The sequence below is a fragment of the Hippocampus zosterae genome, chromosome 3 (genome assembly GCF_025434085.1).
Source record: "Hippocampus zosterae strain Florida chromosome 3, ASM2543408v3, whole genome shotgun sequence".
Classification (NCBI taxonomy): Eukaryota; Metazoa; Chordata; class Actinopteri; order Syngnathiformes; family Syngnathidae; genus Hippocampus; species Hippocampus zosterae.
In genome coordinates, this window is record NC_067453.1 from 21,334,787 (window position 1) to 21,355,243 (window position 20,457).

The 20,457-nt window shown below is 42.7% G+C and overlaps 1 protein-coding gene across 7 annotated transcripts in view; it reads left to right on the plus strand.

Moving 5' to 3' along the window:
• Positions 1 to 20,457, plus strand: part of tln2b (talin 2b) — a 97,895-nt gene that overhangs the window by 34,929 nt on the left and 42,509 nt on the right. For all 7 annotated transcript variants that reach the window (XM_052060417.1, XM_052060423.1, XM_052060424.1 and 4 more), the window contains 8 exons: positions 76 to 173; positions 305 to 434; positions 2,047 to 2,202; positions 2,674 to 2,816; positions 15,190 to 15,317; positions 15,607 to 15,670; positions 16,224 to 16,328; positions 19,582 to 19,737. In XM_052060417.1, coding sequence (XP_051916377.1) covers positions 76 to 173; positions 305 to 434; positions 2,047 to 2,202; positions 2,674 to 2,816; positions 15,190 to 15,317; positions 15,607 to 15,670; positions 16,224 to 16,328; positions 19,582 to 19,737 — 980 coding nt within the window. The remainder of the gene's footprint in view (positions 1 to 75; positions 174 to 304; positions 435 to 2,046; positions 2,203 to 2,673; positions 2,817 to 15,189; positions 15,318 to 15,606; positions 15,671 to 16,223; positions 16,329 to 19,581; positions 19,738 to 20,457) is intronic.

Consider the following 20,457-nt stretch of genomic DNA (forward strand, 5'->3'; position numbering starts at 1 on the left):
CATCCAAATTTAATGATGAATGTTTATTTTTATCATCATTTACATTCACGCTTCCCCTTTTGTGCTGTGCTCCAGCCTCCGATTATGGTCTTTTCCTGTCTGACGATGATCCCAGGAAAGGAATATGGCTGGAATCTGGAAGAACCCTGGATTACTACATGCTACGAAACGGAGTAAGATTAAGTAGTACAGCGTGAGGTGGAGAACTGTCAGTGTTCACGTACCTGTTAATGTGATTACATTGTTACAGCGCGCCATGCGCTGTATTCCTCTGCTGAGAACCACTTCCTCTTCTGCCTTGCAGGATATTTTGGAGTACAAGAAGAAACAAAGACCGCAGAAGATCAAAATGCTTGACGGCGCAGTGAAGACCATCATGGTGGACGACTCCAAAACGATCGGGGAGCTTCTTGTTACCATATGCAGTCGAATAGGTGAGTGATCATCCTCTCCCACTGCAGCTGATAAGAATATTTTTTGCCCATCGGCCAAGACTTAAATTATTCATGATCTATTTTATTTTTAGTCCGATGCATAGCAGTTAGCACATACGGAGTGTTTTATCATGTGGTGTTCAGTCTATACTTGGACAGCAGCATTTGTTAAGTAATAAAAGTGTTGTCGCTACTATGGAAAAAGTCCTTATCGCCTCTTGTTTGGAAAATAGGTACCATTTATCACATGGAGAAGATGAAGCATTCCTCCAATGGCCAAGGCTCCTCTCAAAACTAATTTTCTTTCCCCTCTCTTGTCACTTTTAATTACAGTTCACAGAGGACCGTGAATCTGGCAAATAGCAACATTGGAAAGTGTCTGTTTTGAGTTCAGTGTCTTTGCATTAGCTTGTTGTGTACAAAACTATGGAGCCTTACACGACATGCGAAGAAAAACAATTGAATTGTGGCCATGATCGAGATGTAGCGTGTGCATATTCTCTTGTATGCAAGTCAGAAAATCTGTCGGTGTGCGCATTTCCCCAAGGACTTAAGCGTCTGTTGTGTTTCGCGCTCCAGAGGCTCCACACAAGTCTAGCGCCACTCAAAGGCAAAACATCATATTGCGCGTTTTGCGTCATTTCCCAACTGCCGACAGCGAGCGATGACTGTCACCATCCGACTCGGCTGATTCGTGTTCACTTTATGGGCTGGAGTCGAGAACGGCTGTCCCATATTTGCTCACCGACCGCCTGACGGGTGTACGTGAGCCCCTACTCCATTTCAATCGAGGCCAAACATCAACATTATATCTTACTATTCATTCATTCATTCATTCATTTTCCGTACCGCTTGATCCTCACGAGGGTCGCGGGGGGTGCTGGAGCCTATCCCAGCTGTCTCCGGGCAGTAGGCGGGGGACACCCTGAATCGGTTGCCAGCCAATCACAGGGCACACAGAGACGAACAACCATCCGCGCTCACACTCACACCTAGGGACAATTTAGAGTGTTCAATCAGCCTGCCACGCATGTTTTTGGAATGTGGGAGGAAACCGGAGCACCCGGAGAAAACCCACGCAGGCCCGGGGAGAACATGCAAACTCCACACAGGGAGGCCGGAGCTGGAATCGAACCTGGTACCTCAGCACTGTGAAGCCGACGTGCTAACCACTGGACTACCGGGCCGCCTTATATATCTTACTAATTGGTGAAAAAAAAGTACATTTGACAACAAGTCGACTAGTCTGTACAATCCTTAGTATGCAATGTCCTTGAGATTGTACTGCTGATAAAGCAACCTGGCTCGCAGTCTTGGCAATGCTGATTCCTTTCCGCAATGTCTTTATAGCTCGTCCCCAGTCCAAAACTAATTCAAATCATATCATCCCCGTCCATCATGTAGCTGTAACCCTAACCTCTACCATAACGTTGCTTGCAAAGCTGCACTCAATTTGTTTACCCACCTCTCCCATATTTAAAGAACACAACAACAACAACAAAACAAAGAAATTGGAAAAAGAACAAGATTGAGAGTTTGTTCCATCCGCAACGCAAGCTTATGAAGGCATCTCCTCCCCTGAGAATCCTCCTGACTTGCTTCCTGCTTTCAGGAATCACCAACTATGAGGAGTACTCACTCATTCAGGAGGTGCCGGAGGACAAGAAGGAGGACGGAATGGGAACACTGAAAAAAGACAGAACGCTTTTACTGCGAGACGAGAGGAAGATGGAGAAGCTCAAAGCCAAACTGCATACAGATGATGACTGTAAGTGTTGGCCATCAATAGCATCCTATTCAATGCGATTATTGCACGACACCGACCACTATGTTGTCATCATTATTGGAATTGTATAGGAGTCAATTTCTATCCCTCAAATTATTTTGAGGGATAGAACCTTTGGGTTAAGGATCCAAAAATCTTCAAGGGTACCACCACAGTGAAGACAATTCATTGTACACTTAATATGCCCCCCCCCCGTCCCCGTACCTTATTTTCATTCACAAAATGAATCACAAGTCACTCGTTTTTTAATCCCACAGAAAGAAAACAACCCCGTTAGCACCCCAAAAAAGATGTTGACGTTCTCACTATTAATCAAGAGGATGATCCTTCTAAGATTGCGTGACTTCGCCTGGTTAATTTCACCCTCGGCATACTTCCCTAAGAGCATGTTGGTTAAGTGTGCAACTACTTATTTGAGTGTGTGGTCCGACACAATGTGTATCGATTGCGCAGTGAACTGGCTGGACCACAGCAGGACCTTCAGAGAGCAGGGGGTGGAGGAAAGCGAGACGCTGCTACTCAGGCGCAAGTTCTTCTATTCGGATCAGAATGTGGACTCGCGGGACCCCGTCCAGCTCAACCTGCTTTACGTCCAGGTAGGAGTGGAACATACCGAAGCACTTGTATTAATCACAATATGGTTCGAACTCCGCAGATGTTTACAGACTCTGAACTTGATAGGCACCGCACTGGGCATTAAGCCCCACCGCGTAACTCCAGTCAAAGAGAAACTATACCATTTATAGCCCATGTGGTTTAATAACAACACGCCATGAGAGAGGACAGTTTAACCCAGCAGCACATTAACGGTGAAATAGACAGTCAGGAGTACCACATGGGCAGATGAGAAATAAAGTTGCCAGACAGTGTGATGGACTGTTTAATATATCTTGTGGGGAAGATGTACTGTTATTTGTGGATGCCTGAGAAGACAATCTTGGAGTATGTAGTTAAGCTTCCCAAGTTAGTCTAAGTGCGGGTCGACCTAACTGCTTATAATTGGTGGGCGCCCTGCAGTCACTGAAGGGTTCCCTGAGGGCTGTTAGCTACTCATCAGTGTTTGCGCTCTGCTCACATCACCACACTCCCATTAGCTTCTCCTCTCCGGGGAGAGTATCCCACTGACACAAAGCAGCAGACACTCATGCATGGAACAAATAGTTGCAATGCACAATTTTAAAGGACTAGAAAAAAAGCTTCTGCTTGAAAGTAAAGTGAAAGTACAGCCTGTAGTTGTGAAGAGCGTTTTTTTCCTTTCTTCTTTTTTTTCTTTTGTTGCTCCACAGCTTTCCTTGCTGTTGTGCAAATATCATCAATACAACAGCAGTCAATGAAAGTTTACCAATAAAAGCAAAAGAAGCTAAGTCACTCAATCTATTGTATGAAACGCCTGAGGTTGAACACAATCTGACACGGCAAGCTGGCTGAAAAAAAATGTTTCTCTTCAACTTTAATTTTGGCGGTTGGAAAATACTTTTGGTGCTTTGACACAGACAGGATTCTAGCTAAGGTCAGCCCTTTTAAACTAAAAAGAAAAGGTTTTACGTACTTAAAAGTGGAAGTTTCAAATCAAACGGAATTCGTTCGCTGCCATAAACACAATGAGGGGCCGGGGATTTTGGATGCTTGTCGAGCTCTGATTTTTCGAGTTGCACCTGAATATAAGTACCAGGAGCCAAACTATGAAAAAGTGATTGATAGCCCGAAACATATGGCCATACTTTGCTAATTTGAATTCTTCAAAACATGCTAACATTGACACGTTCCACTTTACAAATTTCTCAAATAAATAAACACTGTCTTGACTTTTAGCTACAATGTAGCCTGCAACATGCAATAATATAAGCACGTATGCTAGCGCTAACATAAGATGAGATGTGTACTGGCTCTTCACTGCTATTTTATGCTCCGGTAACAGGTAATCAAGTGATGTCATAGCAAAGGCAGAGATGCAATTTACTACTTCCAAGTCTCTGTCATGACGATTATTGAGCCTTCACTTAAACTAGCTAAATGTCCACGTCAACATCATTAGCATGATTGTGAAACTAAAGGGAAGAAAACCAAAGGCATTACTTCATATATATTCATTCAGCTAGCTTGCCTGCTGTTCGCATCTCTCTTTCTCATGTTTTTGTCTCAATATTTTTCTTACCCTCCGCTTCCTTCCCTTTCACTTCATGTGTCCACTCCCTCTCTATCTCCCACACATTCTGGCATAATCACACACACACACACACACACACACACACACACACACACACACACACACACACACCACTGCGCTGTGTAGATCATGCTGCTAACGCAGAGTCAGAGTCATATTTCCTCTCACAACAACAACCCCGCCTCCTGCCCCTGCCTCATAGTTGCCTTTCTGCATTTATCTCTGCCTCATTGTCTACATCACACTCTGATTGTTACACACTCTGGCAGATTGCGTTGGCTCTTCACATCGGAGAGGCTGTAATTCCACATAGTGTTAAAAATGCCAGAAAGACCCAGAAGAGAGATCATTATCCAAGTGTAACTAACCAACCCCAGGCTTCCATGACTGTGATTCTTTTCTTTGCTGCACCTTTTTTTTTTTGGACACAATTTCCAAGCAATCAGGGCGCCCCGGTAGTCCAGTGGTTAGCACGTCGGCTTCACAGTGCAGAGGTACCGGGTTCGATTCCTGCTCCGGCCTCCCTGTGTGGAGTTTGCATGTTCTCCCCGGGCCTGCGTGGGTTTTCTCCGGGTGCTCCGGTTTCCTCCCACATTCCAAAAATATGCATGGCAGGCTGATTGAACACTCTAAATTGTCCCTAGGTGTGAGTGTGAGTGTGGATGGTTGTTCGTCTATGTGTGCCCCAACCGATTCAGGGTGTCCCCCGCCTACTGCCCGGATGGGATGGGCTCCAGCACCCCCCGCGACCCTAGTGAGGATCAAGCGGTACGGAAGATGATGAATGAATTCCAAGCAATCACTCCCTCTGTTTTCTCCCCTTGACATCAAGATTCCAAATTTGGGTTGGTGTGGGTTTTTTTGTTTTTTGTTTTGTTTGTGTGTGTGTTTTTTTTTGCCTCGTAATTGTGATGACTCAATGATTAGGTAAGATGTTTCATTCTGTCCCATGTCAGCACACATCGGACACATTGCCAGCGTAGGCCTCATCCCTCCTTCTACTCAACCACTCCCTCTCTGTCATGTGTTTGCGTTGAGAACAGAATAAGCCACCATGGTAATAACTTTACCCAATAGTACTACACTGCAGCTCCCACTCTATTGCCTAATTTTAGCCAATTCCCAAAGCAGACTGGTAGTGACAAGATCTTTTATTAGAAAAGCTGGGCCAGATGAGGAATTACTGCTGGAATTTGTCAGCTAACAGTAACTTCTTTTTCCACAGTTCATCATTTAATTTTCCAAACGTGTGTTAAGGGCCACTTGTAGAAAAGAACATCTTTCTTTCGAGCTTACTATTTGTTTTTCCTTTCACTGTGGCACTGGGTACTCTTTTGTATCATTATCATTGTCCTGTAATGCTTGAGGAGAGTTTAACAAGGAATGAAATAATAGCTAAACAAATTCTTTTTTTTTCACTTGTATAGAAATATATAGGCGTATTGATACAGTATATAGGCAGGGCAAGTTTATGTGGAGAGTACAATTTGTACACAAGGTGCTTTACTGCTAGATAGAAAAACATAAAAAGGAATTTCAAACTATTGTATATGCACTTCAAAATCTAAATATTGAAGTATTTTACATGCTTATCTCCTGCATTAGCAAGTATGCTTAGTGAGCACCGCTGTCAGTTGCTTCGGGTATCCCTGTTTCAGCATTTCTATATTTGTCCACCACCGTGCTGGGCCACAGTGGGCCGGGTGACCTCAGGCTGTTTTGCGTCACAGTTTGTGACGCCTCGTGCTACATACGCTTCTTTTTGTGAAGCTCGGGTCAAAGGCCATACAACCAGAGCGGTCTATCACTTTCCACATCTGCCAAGAGAGAATTCTGATCCGGTTTGGAATACAGTATCTTTGTCAGTCACATAATTCAATTTAGTGTTCAGTCTGCCACTGTTACACCTTCAGATACAAGTGAAAACGAGCAGTGTCTAGTGACTGAATTCACCTGACAACAAAGCCGTTTGACATTGTGAACTCATCTTCAAAAAAGAAGCTTCAAGCAATTGAATGCTGTTCCCAGTTAAAGTTTACTGTCAAACTAAACTCGATACAAAACAAGTTCCATGTAGTGTATTTATAATAACCACATAATGTTGCCATTAGCATGATAGCTTAATGCTAGCATGTAAAGGGAAGCATCAGCAATGGGCGAATGAATAGTATCTATATGGTGCGTTGTGTTGAGGAATGGGAGCTGTCAATTTGCTCTTGGCCCTTCCTTGGTTACAGATTCTTTTATCTCTCTATAAGGTGGAAGAAGACCCAACACCACGTAGTCTTTTCTTCAGTTTATCGCAACACGAATCGATTCGGGCTCCTCTGAGTCTCAGATTTCATCAGGAAGCCCCGAAGAAACACATACATGAGATTATATAGAGACAATATGATAATGAGAGGCGGGGAGGTACGCCTCCCATGCAAATCCCGAAACAAAGAAAGTAACATGTCATCTGACCCGGTGTGGCCGGAGGAAGCCAGGAGCGGTGAGGTGAGACCAGACCACCACTACCCCCCATTTGGTGCGATGGCAGGAACAAAGATACCGGAGATAACAGCTCCTCTAAAACATGTCCCGCGGAGGGGGGCCCCAGAAGTGGTGGGGGCCGAGGGCACTAAAGTTGATTGTAATAACATTGAGCAGGAAATACCTTCAACCGCATTTGTACATTGTTTCTTTCAGTGTCTGAACAAACAGGAAGGAACAACACCATAACCAAGTAAAAAGCAGAAATAAGGAAGATCAAGCAAAGTTCGATTTTGATATGATGACAAAGTATAGACCACTGCTGCTGGTCACAGATCTTGAGATTAGGGTTCCTCTTTGAGGGCACTTGAGAGCCTTCAGGGACTTTTATGAGGAAGTGGAGGCAATAAAAACCCTTGGGGGGCTGTTAATTAACCAAAGGGAAATGGGCTCTAAACTTCACAGTACATTCTTTGTTTTAACTACTTCAGCAGATTCTCAAGAGAGAGACTAGTGTCAATAGTTCTCATACCAAGATGAAATTCAACAATGTTCTACTACTACTTCTAGCGGAATAATTCCTTAACAATCCCTCTCTTGATCACAATAAATATTGTGATCACAAAACGTCAGTGTCAAACTCCGTCGTCAAAGCGGAACAACCAATTCTGTCTTGTGCAAAGCATCATCAAACAAACTACAGCCAGAAATAACAGTCTCAGTGAAGCCCGACATCAGTGCCCACATTAGTAGAGAAATAGAGACCAAAATAACCAGTATAATCAGAAAGATATGTTATTAGTTCTGGGCCCCCTGAGAACTTTGTCTTGGTTTCACGTCCAGTCGTCCTTCCGAATGTCACTTTGAAGTTGGAGACGCTTCTTGGGGCTGACGCATTCCTTCTCGGTAGACAGCATGATGGGTCCTTTCTGTCACTCTGCGTGGTCCCATTCATCTCGGCTGGTGCCCCTTCCGCTGTAGGACCCCCAGATACACATGCTCGGGATACGTCTGTGGTCTCGGGGTGGTCACCCAGGAGTCTCGTCCGCTCCTGAAAATAGGAGACGAGAACACTCAATGACTCCTTGTCTGCTTCATGGGGAATCGTTTGTTGAAGAGCGCCCGGGTCCATGGATTGCCATGGAGCGGGGAACCCCTGGTCACGTCCCATCTTAAAAGGTGTGAGACCCGTGGTGGACCTCATGGTGAAAGCGCAAGTGGTAGCGCCTCATCCCAATCCGATTTCTCTGAGGTCATCACCATCTGAGTTTTTGATATAAGCCTCTGATACGTTGGTTCGAGCTTACCTTGAATTGCAGATGAAAAAACCCATGCCTCCCGAATTGGAGTCTTCAATTTAGTTGCCGACAGGACTGGACGTCCATCAATTTCATGCCGATACAAACCAATCTCATCCCTGGCCACCCGGTTAGTTCTTCTCCTCCGGGATACCCTCTCTTGGTCTGAAATAAGGTTGTTAGTTTGGAAAACATACAACTTCCCATTTTTGATTCCACTTCCATCACTAAAGATCAAGTCGTCTTCTGCTGTCTCTTTAGTCATCTAGTCTGCTTTGTCATTCCTTACTTTTACGTGGGAAAAGTCCTTCTAATATGTGTCCTGCATTTAATAACTACTTCTTTTGGTTTTAGCAGAGCCTCTCTAAGTTTTTTGTTTCTTTGTTTTTTCTTCACTATGTTGAATCGATGTTCCTGTGGCAGTTTTTTTGTTTTTTTTTTCATTGTAAAGTTTTGTCTCATGCTGCCGCATATCTGATGCTTGCTGAATATTTTTGTTCAATTGGGTCCAATTGCATGCTGACGTATGTCAAAATTCATCAAAATTAGTCTTTTACTTCCCTGTTGTTCACGTTCCTGCCATTCACGTTCCCCTCTCTTTTCTGAAAAAGAACTACAGAAACAGAACCTTCTTTTTCAGAAACATCTAAGTAAATCAGCTAGACCAGGCTGCACAAAAGAAACCGGCATCGCTGTACCTTCTGATGTGTTCAGTCTCCCCAAAAATATAAAGGCAGTGCGCATTGTAATTTTCACATGCGATAGTTTGAAACCGCAAAAAGCCAAACGACAAAGGAGCCACCTTGCGGCTTCCAAACAGCAAAACTTAGATGATGCATCGATAAGAACATTACCATGCCGAATATGTACAACGCCATCCGTAGGTCGGAAAGAGTAGATTAGGTGTTTAAGCACTTGAATAAAAATTCCAGAAGACAAAATCGAATACGTGGGCCAACCGAGTGTAGTAAAATTTAACTCCAAGGTGAGAGAATGAGAAAATTCCCTATACGATTCTGAAAGAGGTATATGGAAAAAACCTTAGCCAAATCGATTACAAAAAATGTGTACGAATGAGAATTTTTGGATATTTGAGTAGACGGCAAAAAAGTATGAGCGGCGCGGCCATGTCAGGCCTAGATACCAGTCAATGAGATGAGATCCTCTGACAGGTCCACTCTGGCTGCCACACCCTTCAGGACCTACAATAATTGAGGAGGAGGGAACATTAAATAAATCGCCTTGTGTTTCACCCAACCAGGCCATGCGCTAAATTTCAATCTCTAGATTGTCAAAAGCATTGTGCAGTGGGAAGGACCGATCAGCGGATGGTAAGGTCATATGGAGGAAGTCTAAGGAGACCAAAGCCGATACTGTTGGAAGACAGAGTTCAGTGGTGGGTCATCGGCTGACTTTAGCAATAGTCAGTCTTGTATCAGCCTGCATTGGGAGCGAGCGTAGTCCAGCATGTTCAAGTTCATGACAGTCTTTCAGTGAGGCCAGCAGTGATCCCTATTGTTGGGGATTCGGGTACCCATGGAGCAGATGGGTATTGTCCATTTGGAGGTGCCGTATCCTGTCATTGTTGTTGGTTTTGCGGAGGAGGAGTCAGAGCTTGTTGATCATAGCCTGATTGATGAACAGGTGGGTGCCGGCGGTGCGGGCATTTCCTTGTCCAATGATTCACATCACCACAAATGAAACAGCCAGCTTGGCTCCCGTGACTTCCTCGTCCACGCCCACCTTCCCGTCTCAGACCTCCCCCCAGCCATGCGTCTCGGCCCTGCCTTGTGGGCAGGCCGTAATGTTGAGGTGTGGCTTGGAGCTGCGGTGTGGGTGTGATCAGCCGTGGTGGAGCCTGTTGAGAGACACTGATTGACATTTGATTAGATCTCCCAAGTTTCTCTCTTTTGCATGCATTACTGGAGGCTCTCTTAGCCCCTTGTATTTGTGAATTCAAAAAGTTGTTCTGTAGCTTGGATGTTTTCTCAGTCTCTTCCTCGGCTCTCATTCGAGATTGTTGCACATAATATAGGAAATGAGTTCGCCAATTCACGTCATCTGAAGTGGGGAGAGTGGGAGAGTTAGTCATCATTTTCTGCACATCAGACGGACAACCCCCCAGCACTGCTTGCCTGAACAAAGCCTGATTCAATGCATGACTATTGGGGTCCTGTCCTGTGACAGTCACCCAAGCATCCATACAATTAACCAAATAAGTCATTGGGTGTACCTCAGATAGCAATTCAAACGCCAGTTGTTGTGAAGGACCCAATGTTGTTGGATAAATGGAACTCAGCGCGTCTGATTTTCTATCATTCAACCTAGTCAATTTGCAAGAGACTATTCCCTCTAAAAGGTCCGTAATCTCTTTGGGTAAATACTTACTCTTAAGCCAGTCTATCGCCCACAACTGTATGTCATAGTCAATTTTAGGCAAATCCAGCAACATTTGCCTCGTCAATTCAGTCTCCTTAGTTACAAAAGTGGTCGCATCCCAAACACTCATGCACTCATTATCCTGTGTAATTTGCATACATTTTTCTACTTTTACCAATCGTTTATGAACCACCCTGGGCAGATCAGGGGGAAGCTTGGCACACAAGGGATTCAGGTGGGGGCCAGTCAAATGGCCAGTATGCCTTACCCCCCTTCCTGTAGGTTTGTGCTTACAGACTTGCCTGTGGAGCCTACACAATGATTAAAGTGCCCCTCTGTTAAGACGTTTATAAATTTTTTTTTTTTTTACTTCACTCAATATCTGTAACCCTCACAACAGTGTCTGCGATTGTGATGAATATAGACACGTTTTCGTGTGTGTGGTGAGCTCAGGTCTCTCTGCCTGCAGATTGACCTTCCGCTCCAATTTCTTCTGCCTTGTCTATGTACAAGTGACCACTCGGCGCCTGTAATGAGGCCATAATTTTAGCGCTCGTCACCTCATGCGGTGAAGGAGGCATCCTCGCTGCCTTGTTTATCATAACTTTGTCGAGTTACTTTGGTTATATATATTTTTTTCTTTTTCCAATGTCGAAGGCAGTGGTCAAACTGCCCATGAAATGCAATATATAGAAGAACCTCTACTTGTCAACTTGACCCTCTCTTGTCCCCTCGCATATCAGCCACATCATATTATCATCTTAGAAACATCCACCGGCTCCGCTCTTTTCTCACTCCTCACATTCAAAGCCATCCATAATCTAGCCCCTCCATACCTATCTGACCTCATCCACATTCCTACACTTGTCCGCTCTTTTCGTTCCTACTCCTCTCTTCTTTTCTCTGCCTCCCCTGCTCGTCTTGTCACCATGGGAAACAGAGCCTTCAGTCGATCTGCTCCCCAGCTCTGGAACACACTCCCCGCTGACCTTCGTAATACAGACTCATTAACACATTTTAAATTCCGCCTCAAAACATCTGTTTGGACAAGCCTATTCACTCGGACCATAAAGCCATTATTCTTTCTGTTGTTGTATTTTTTCTTATTTTATTTGATGTTGATCTTAACATTGTATTCGTGATTTTAACTGCTTGTTGTAAGGTGTCCTTGAGTTCATAGAAAGACCCCACAAATAAAATGTATTATTATTATTATTATATTATTATTATAGCTCTAATTGAATACACTTAGTTTTTTCTTTTTATATTTCAAACTATTGTCTTATTCTTACAATTTATTCTTAAGACCTTATTTTCTCGCTTTACTTCCCCTCTGCGCAGTGCATTCGCCCTTTTCTCTCTCTGCGCAATGCATTCACCTTCCTTTCTTTCCTACTTACCACCAGACGGTATTTCAACCGTTTTCTTGCCTTCAGGCGTTCCGTCCATCTTACAGTTCACCATGTTTTTATCATACTCACCGTCCAATATACTCCCTTATGGACCGTGTGACGTCACGTAATTCTCCAATTGTAACAATGGAGCTGTCCCTAACTTGCCCTAAATATACAGCTGTTTACTCAGACCGTGATCTCCAGTCGTCAGTCCTACGACAATTTAACAGCATCCAGAATAATACAAATTACCTGGACCTGCCTCAGCAATTAACCACTAATTTTTTAAATGCCTACGAACTCAGTATGGTCTTTGCTCGTCAGCTACTAGCCAAACCTACGACTCAGCGGTTCTACCTAATTTAAACCGCCTACGTGGTGCCTCAATAACTGTGCCAATTCAGTTATCTACGACTCAGTGGCAAAGTTTGGACGGTATATTGTTTTGAATATACCTCACACCTATACCTTAATTCCTTTTTCCTGTACAGTACTTCATTTTACTCAGACCGCGATCTCCAGTCGTCAGTCCTACGAACTCATTATCAATTTGTTATTTGCCACCTACAAGACCCAATTACTATACTTGGTTCAACACATTCAGGTTCAGAGCAGTTTGATTTGATCGGTCCTTATTGGACATAAGCCGAATCTTGACACTTTGCCCGTAATAACAGGAACAGGTGTGTCTTACCTGGTTATAGTGGAGCGCTCCTTGGTTACTGCCTGAGTCTGAAGGTCCTGAAACCGGTGTCGGTCTTTTTCCAGAGAGATCCTGTTCGTGACGCCATTTGTTGAGGAATGGGAGCTGTCAATTTGCTCTTGGCCCTTCCTTGGTTACAGATTCTTTTATCTCTCTATAAGGTGGAAGAAGACCCAACACCACGTAGTCTTTTCTTCAGTTTATCGCAACACGAATCGATTCGGGCTCCTCTGAGTCTCAGATTTCATCAGGAAGCCCCGAAGAAACACATACATGAGATTATATAGAGACAATATGATAATGAGAGGCGGGGAGGTACGCCTCCCATGCAAATCCCGAAACAAAGAAAGTAACATGTCATCTGACCCGGTGTGGCCGGAGGAAGCCAGGAGCGGTGAGGTGAGACCAGACCACCACTACCCCCCATTTGGTGCGATGGCAGGAACAAAGATACCGGAGATAACAGCTCCTCTAAAACATGTCCCGCGGAGGGGGGCCCCAGAAGTGGTGGGGGCCGAGGGCACTAAAGTTGATTGTAATAACATTGAGCAGGAAATACCTTCAACCGCATTTGTACATTGTTTCTTTCAGTGTCTGAACAAACAGGAAGGAACAACACCATAACCAAGTAAAAAGCAGAAATAAGGAAGATCAAGCAAAGTTCGATTTTGATATGATGACAAAGTATAGACCACTGCTGCTGGTCACAGATCTTGAGATTAGGGTTCCTCTTTGAGGGCACTTGAGAGCCTTCAGGGACTTTTATGAGGAAGTGGAGGCAATAAAAACCCTTGGGGGGCTGTTAATTAACCAAAGGGAAATGGGCTCTAAACTTCACAGTACATTCTTTGTTTTAACTACTTCAGCAGATTCTCAAGAGAGAGACTAGTGTCAATAGTTCTCATACCAAGATGAAATTCAACAATGTTCTACTACTACTTCTAGCGGAATAATTCCTTAACAGTTGTAACGCTTCAAAGCAAATATTTGGAACACAAAAAATGCCATAACATGCTTTTTTGTTGAAATAGCACATCTACAAAGAGCTAAATGTTAACTTGGTATCATTTCTTCCCCTTCTAATGAAATCCGATACAATACTCTGTCATACTGGATTACCACTGACATTTTCCTAAATAGTTGTAGCTGATTAAGGTGCTCAAAATAACACTTTTTGTTATGATCAAATGTAATGTAGTTCTACACTTTAGTACGCCAACCACAATTGATTTTAATTTTCCTGAGTGTTAGATTTTACATAGTTGACAATGCAACAACTGAACAATGTGGAAAAAGAATCGAATTGCACTTTTCCCTCAATATTGCGATTGCGACTTGTCATGTAATTATTTTTACCAAACATGATTTTTAGAATCGTTAACTTATGCAGCACTTTGACTTTTAACCATTCACGACCGCAACGTTGTGAAATTCAACCAAACAAATGTGGTGTCAAAATAAATCAGTAAATCATAAATCGGATAACAACAATAATGCAAACGAACTGGACTGCACCTCTTAAGCATTGCACTTATCTAGACACGAGATTTAAAAAAAAAACAATAAATTACACGTGTATATTTAAAAGAAAAGACTAAAGACCAACCGAATCGAGGCATAGGTTTTGTTTTTTGCCCAAATTGTAGCCTTTGCGATGTGTATTTGAATTTGATTAATTGTCCAGCCCTATTAATGCAAATACATTAAACCGTGTCTTCCCCTTGTTTTCACTGTCACACACACACACACACACACACACACAACATTACACTGGCGAGCACATAGCAGATGATGGCATGCGTGAGGGCTAATTTTCGAACATCCCAGTCTATAAGAGCTTATGCGCTCCACTGTGCACCGCAGTGGGGAAAAGACTCATGAGCACAAGTGCAGGAGATTGTTGTCCTCATTACAGTCGTGTAAGCCGCCAACTAATTGTTCACTTAAGTAATGAGACATAAGAATGAGTCAAGCCGGAGCTCTGTGCGCATACAGTCGGCTTGCCGATACTAAAAGCACTGATGGGGCCTCTTTCTCACTATCTGCAATGCTCTCATCTTCTGAAGCATTAATTTTGCAGCACTAAACTAGAAAGCAGGAGAGAACGCTTGTTTGCCTCTGGAGAGAAAATCCAACATACACACTCACACAAAACCCTTTCAAGGATGTCAACAAAAGCTTCACCCTTTCTAGCCGTCTTTATTGTCATGTTGACAGCCTGGCTAAACAGACATCGGAATTTTGAAATGCACCTTTTTGCCTAATGGAAAAACACAGTTGTAAAATGGATTCGGTTTCATTAATGGTCATTACGCAATGCAGTGAAGGGAGGATGCTGTGAAAGCCTGATGTTTGTGTAATTTCGTGTCGACATGTTCAGTTTGTAATGTGCCGTGATAAGCAGATGAAACCAAATCATCTGACTTTTGTGCCAGGAGGACATTCAAGACATACTGTTTCATCAAGTGCAAATTGCGTATTTGGAATCCAATCTTTTGCCTTTGTGGCGGTATGCTCTTTACTACTTTTCCTTCCTTTTCCTCGTCTCTCCTCCAGGCCAGGGATGACATATTGAATGGATCCCACCCTGTCTCCTTTGACAAAGCCTGTGAGTTTGCAGGGATCCAGGCTCAGATCCAGTTTGGACCCCACGTGGAGCACAAACACAAGCCTGGATTTCTCGAGTAAGCGTTTGCACTCAGATGCATTAGCTCCAATGATTACAATGGTTCTGTACGCTAGTACTACTTTTAAATATTCACTTTCCAGCTGTGCATGTAAGATGATGTTTTCCATCACGTATGTTATTTCCCCTCCTGGAAAACTCCAGGGGGGTGTCAGCTGTTACAACTGTTTTCGGCTCTCTAGGCAGTAGAGCAAGAATGATCTCATATGTTGAGCTATGCTCATAGAGAGAGGAATGCCTGTGGTTCACCAACAGCAAACATGTGAAAATGTCATTTCTCTCCATAGCCTGAAGGAATTCTTGCCGAAAGAATACATCAAGCAAAGAGGGTCAGAGAAAAAAGTATTCCAAGTACGTATATGCTACATTGTTTAGTGGTCGTATCGTCAGTATTGGACAACGGTTAAAATAGAGTTGTTATATGTTGACAGTGTGTTTGAACTGCAAACAACAAATGCTAGTCAGAAGTACATTTTAATCAGAGATGACTTTTGATGTCCCTTAACGTATTTTTGTCGCTGATTTGACAGCGACTTTTTTTTTCTCACATCAGGTTTTTGAGATATTTTCATTTTTGCTTTTTAAGTTTGACGTATAAAAGTTTGCTGTGCGGATTTGACAGTGTTTTAATTAAACTTTAAAAAAGGCCACCTGTTGCTGAACCTAACCCTCAAACCATAGATATTACTAAATATATCACTATACCACATATTACTTGATTATTATTATTATTAGTTAGTTTTATTATTATTATTGTGGTTGCTGCTGTTGTGTGTGTGGGGGGGGTTGTATTGTTTTGGGGGGGTTTTCTAATGATGAATTACTTGAATCTCTGATTTGAATTTTTTTTTAATTACCGGTATTTGGATGCTGGAGAATGTTTTTTTTAATCTTCTGTGCGCAGGATCATAGAAACTGTGGAGAGATGACAGAGATAGAAGCAAAAGTGAAATATGTAAAACTGGCCAGATCATTGCAAACATATGGAGTGTCCTTTTTCCTGGTGAAGGTAAGGACCAAATGCTGTACACTAAGCCCATAAAGCACACAGTGTAACATACGGATACTTTTTTTTTTTGAATGTAGATTAAAAAGTCATGTACTGTAATTGCAATTGGTACATAAATGACCGAATGTTTTCACTTGGAAATACTGTCTTTCACGGGGTGTTTTGAGAGTCACTCTGCACTTGAATATTTATGAGATATTATTCAGTATTATTTAATGTACCTCCTGCAGTCTATACTGAAACAAGTCTGTTCATAAAAATTGAACGTTTTATAAGATCTCACTGTCTGTAGGACCATGAAGGTGTCGACCCTAGTGAGGATTAAGCGGTTCGGGAAATGGATGGATGGATTGACAGCTGAGGATTTAGGACTTTTTATCAGATAGCTAGGGTAGACTAACATAATAGTATTTTACATCTGACATGTCATTTTTAGTCAATTATTTCCACAGGCTTGAGACACTGTCGCTAGTTTTCTGCGTAACCCCACCACCCGTTCCCATCAGCAAAGCATCCATGTTGTTAATGCCAAAAACCCGTGATTGCCCATTAATCATCTTGGAGCTCTAATCAATGCGGAATGGTAATGTAGTCGACTAGTCAGTTCAACCCCAAGAAGCCAGGCACCAAGATGTAATGTATGGCTCTTTGGTCTCTCCACAAAGTAAGCCGGAATAGACACCAAATCACCCGTCAAGGACAAGCGTTATATAAAGTGGATGAATGAAAGCAAAACTATCTTCCTTGCACTTTTGCCCTGAGCAAGATGTCACGAAGTGGTATTTATTATCGAAAATGTCATAAAGTGTATATTTCATGTGGGAAAAAAAATGTGTCGACCCTCATCCGAAACATTACAGGCTTATTAAAACTAATTACAAGCTTAATGAGCTGTGCATTAGTCCGTACTCTGATCGGCTGGTGACGGTAGCAGTTCTGTTATTTTGTGGTTTGTGGCAGTGTTGCGTGAGACCATAATCAAGTTGCACCCGCGGGTATCATAAAAACTTGCTGCCCTCGGCCTCTTTCATGAACTTTGAGGGAAGTAGCAGTATTGGATTGCAGCTCGTCGTAATGGACGTTAAATTGCACTTTTGGCCCCGTAGTTGAAGCACATCACAAGGTTGAGATTTGCTTTGCCTATACGTAAGGGCGCGCGCGTCGAAATGCACAAGCGCTTTTCTGTGTTTGATGAGGAAACGTAGTGATGGAGGATTCGAAGCGCTGCTAAATAATTCAGAGCAACTGCACTCTGCTGCTGTTGCGAACAGAGGCTCGAGCACACACCTGGGTTTGTTGACATGGCGGCTGAGAGTTTATTTAATGTTCCATTTATCTTCTGTCAGCCTTTAATCACCACAGGCTTTTGTTTGGCAGGAGCTCTTTGGCCGTAAACATCACGGATGTGAAAAAAGTGTGCAAAAGCGGTGTGTGTGCGTGTGTTTGTGAGTGTCAGTGCAAAATGAAATCCCCTTATATTGGGATTTCCTGCACACGCATGTTTGAAAACCTTGACCAAAGTTCCCCATTTTGTAATAACTGCCCACTTAAGAAAAGAAAGAAATCGGACTTCCTGCGTCAATAGAAAATGGGCATCGAAACTCATGTAAATTGAATTAGGGATGACATAATGAATTGAAAAGAATGTGGGAGGAAACTGGAGTACCCAGAGTAAACCCACGCAGGCACGGGGAGAACATGCACATTCCATACAGGAAGGCCGGAGCTGGAATCGAACCCGGCACCTCTGCACTGTGAGGTCGACGTACTACAGTCAATTATATCGTACATTTATTTATTTTCATGTTTAGTTCTGGTACTAACAAAACAAAAGCAACAAAACACAGATAAGATAAAAATGTAGTGAAACAGTCAAAATAATTATGATGATGATTATTATTATGTTTTCCGTAAAGTGACAAAAATTTACTGTTTGTAACAAAGACAAAATGCAGATGTTGAAATGAGTCATTTTGTTTATTAAAAAAAATATTAAAAATCAACTGGAATCGAAATCAGGAACTGAAAATCGGAAAATCACATTGAATCAGGGCTTGAGTGAATGAAATGCTTTGAACAAACCTGTTTATGATAATATCATGGACATTAAGTTTCTGGGTTTTGTTGAGTCATTGATCTTGAGGTTTTCCCATGAAGTACCTTTTTGCTTTTCTCACAACACTTTTTTTTTTTAAGAGTCCAATAAAAATTGATTACCCTGACCTTTCTCAAAACTGCCTCTGTCACAGCACGCTCTCTTTGGGGTGAATTTGGAAAGTGGATGCAATCTGAATAAAAAATAGTTCTTGCTAACAATTGCCAAAAAAAAAAAAACAACAACAACTCTATACCTGTCATGCATCCAATTTGACAGAATTGGCTGTGCGTATGCTGTGCCAGCAGCTGTATTGCCAAACCACGTTTCACTTGTGCCTGAGCCAGACTTGGCGATTGACAATGATTTTAATTAACACTCTTCGAACATGCTTAACACCTTACCTTGACTCACTTGCAAATTCAGTGTGTTTGCAACAGTGTCATTTTACAAACTGGACAGTTGTTGTCATTTAAAACAAATGTAACAATTTCATTTGTGGTGCTCGTTTTGATTAATAGCTGAGTGCTAAGTCACATTGGAGGATTCCTACCAGGCTATATTGCCGACTACATTTTTTTTTTAACCGTTCCAAGGACAATGGTTACTACGGTGGACAGTTTATCATATTATCAGGCTACAAGGTGCATGAAAGGGTTAATGGTGAATCTTTGCATTTTGTTTTCTTGCAACTCCTGCAAAAAAACGTCTGGATGAAACCCTCCCTCTTTTGCCTGTTGAGATCCAAAATGAGAGCCATTTACGCAAACGTTAAAGCCTTGAAGGAGGGCTGCAGTGGATGTCTATTGCCCCCGCGTAGTAGGCTCCAATGTAATGAATTTCCAGTAGGCAGGGGAGTCAGTGGAGCTGCTCAGGCAGAGTGCCGGCTGAAGCACAATGCTGCAGCGCTGACGGTGACTAAAGCCTGTGGAGACCCTGCTCGATAAAGCAGCAGTTAAATAAGACTGAAATCTGCTGGGTCAGTTCACAGCTGCCCTCCCGCTCCGTCGAGGGGGGGGCTCAGAACGCTACTGGGGCAGCATGTGTATTAACATGGCGTCCACGTCTCAAATGAATCATCTTGTGGAGGTGTTTAGCACCGGCATGAATATGATGTGATGTTTTTGTTATTTTTTATTTTTTTTCCCTATCCGACAGGAAAAGATGAAGGGTAAAAATAAATTGGTCCCACGCCTGCTGGGGATAACCAAAGAGTCTGTGATGCGAGTAGATGAGAAGACGAAAGATGTGGTGCAGGAGTGGCCGCTGACGACGGTCAAAAGATGGGCCGCCTCCCCTAAGAGCTTCACCCTGGTAATGTTGGACTCTCAACATCTCATCTGCGGCACAAACTCATGTTCCCGTTTTCTAATCCCGTGCGCCTAATCTACATTCCATGCTCAGATTTGTGTGAGATGTGATTGAATCTCAAATTCAACCTTTCCGATCATTTACAGCACATTGAGCTTTCATAAAATTGTTCAGACAACATCTACTGGCTGGCTATTTCATCAAAAAGAACAATTGAATTTTGCCTTGGGAGGATTGTGCAGACTTTGGATGTATTATTTATCCCCCCCAAAAATACTTTTTTTTCCTTTTTGTTTTATCAGCTAGCAAGAGAATAGCCTGTTTTTTCCTCCCATATTTGAAAGAGTTGCTCCTTGAAAGAGATGTCGAGATGTGCCAACTATCGCACATCCAGAAGAGGGAGACTCGTATCGAACCGTGTTTTTGCACTTTTTAGGCAGCACTTTTTCGATTCAGCGCTTCTTATATTTAATCAACTCTACAGTGGAAACCCGCATATTTGACATTGACGGATTTGCATATTCCCAGATTTTTGTCAATTATTTTTTTCAGATTTTTTTGTTGTTATTTTAAAGCTTGTTTTTTGTTTTCCTGCACATCATCCCCCTGTTTTTTGTGCAAAATGCATGAAATGTGAACGAATCTGCTCTCCCCTCCCCCAAGTCCTATATCACATACATCAAAGCCTGCTTGATTTTCCTTTGGATTACAGCTGGAATCATG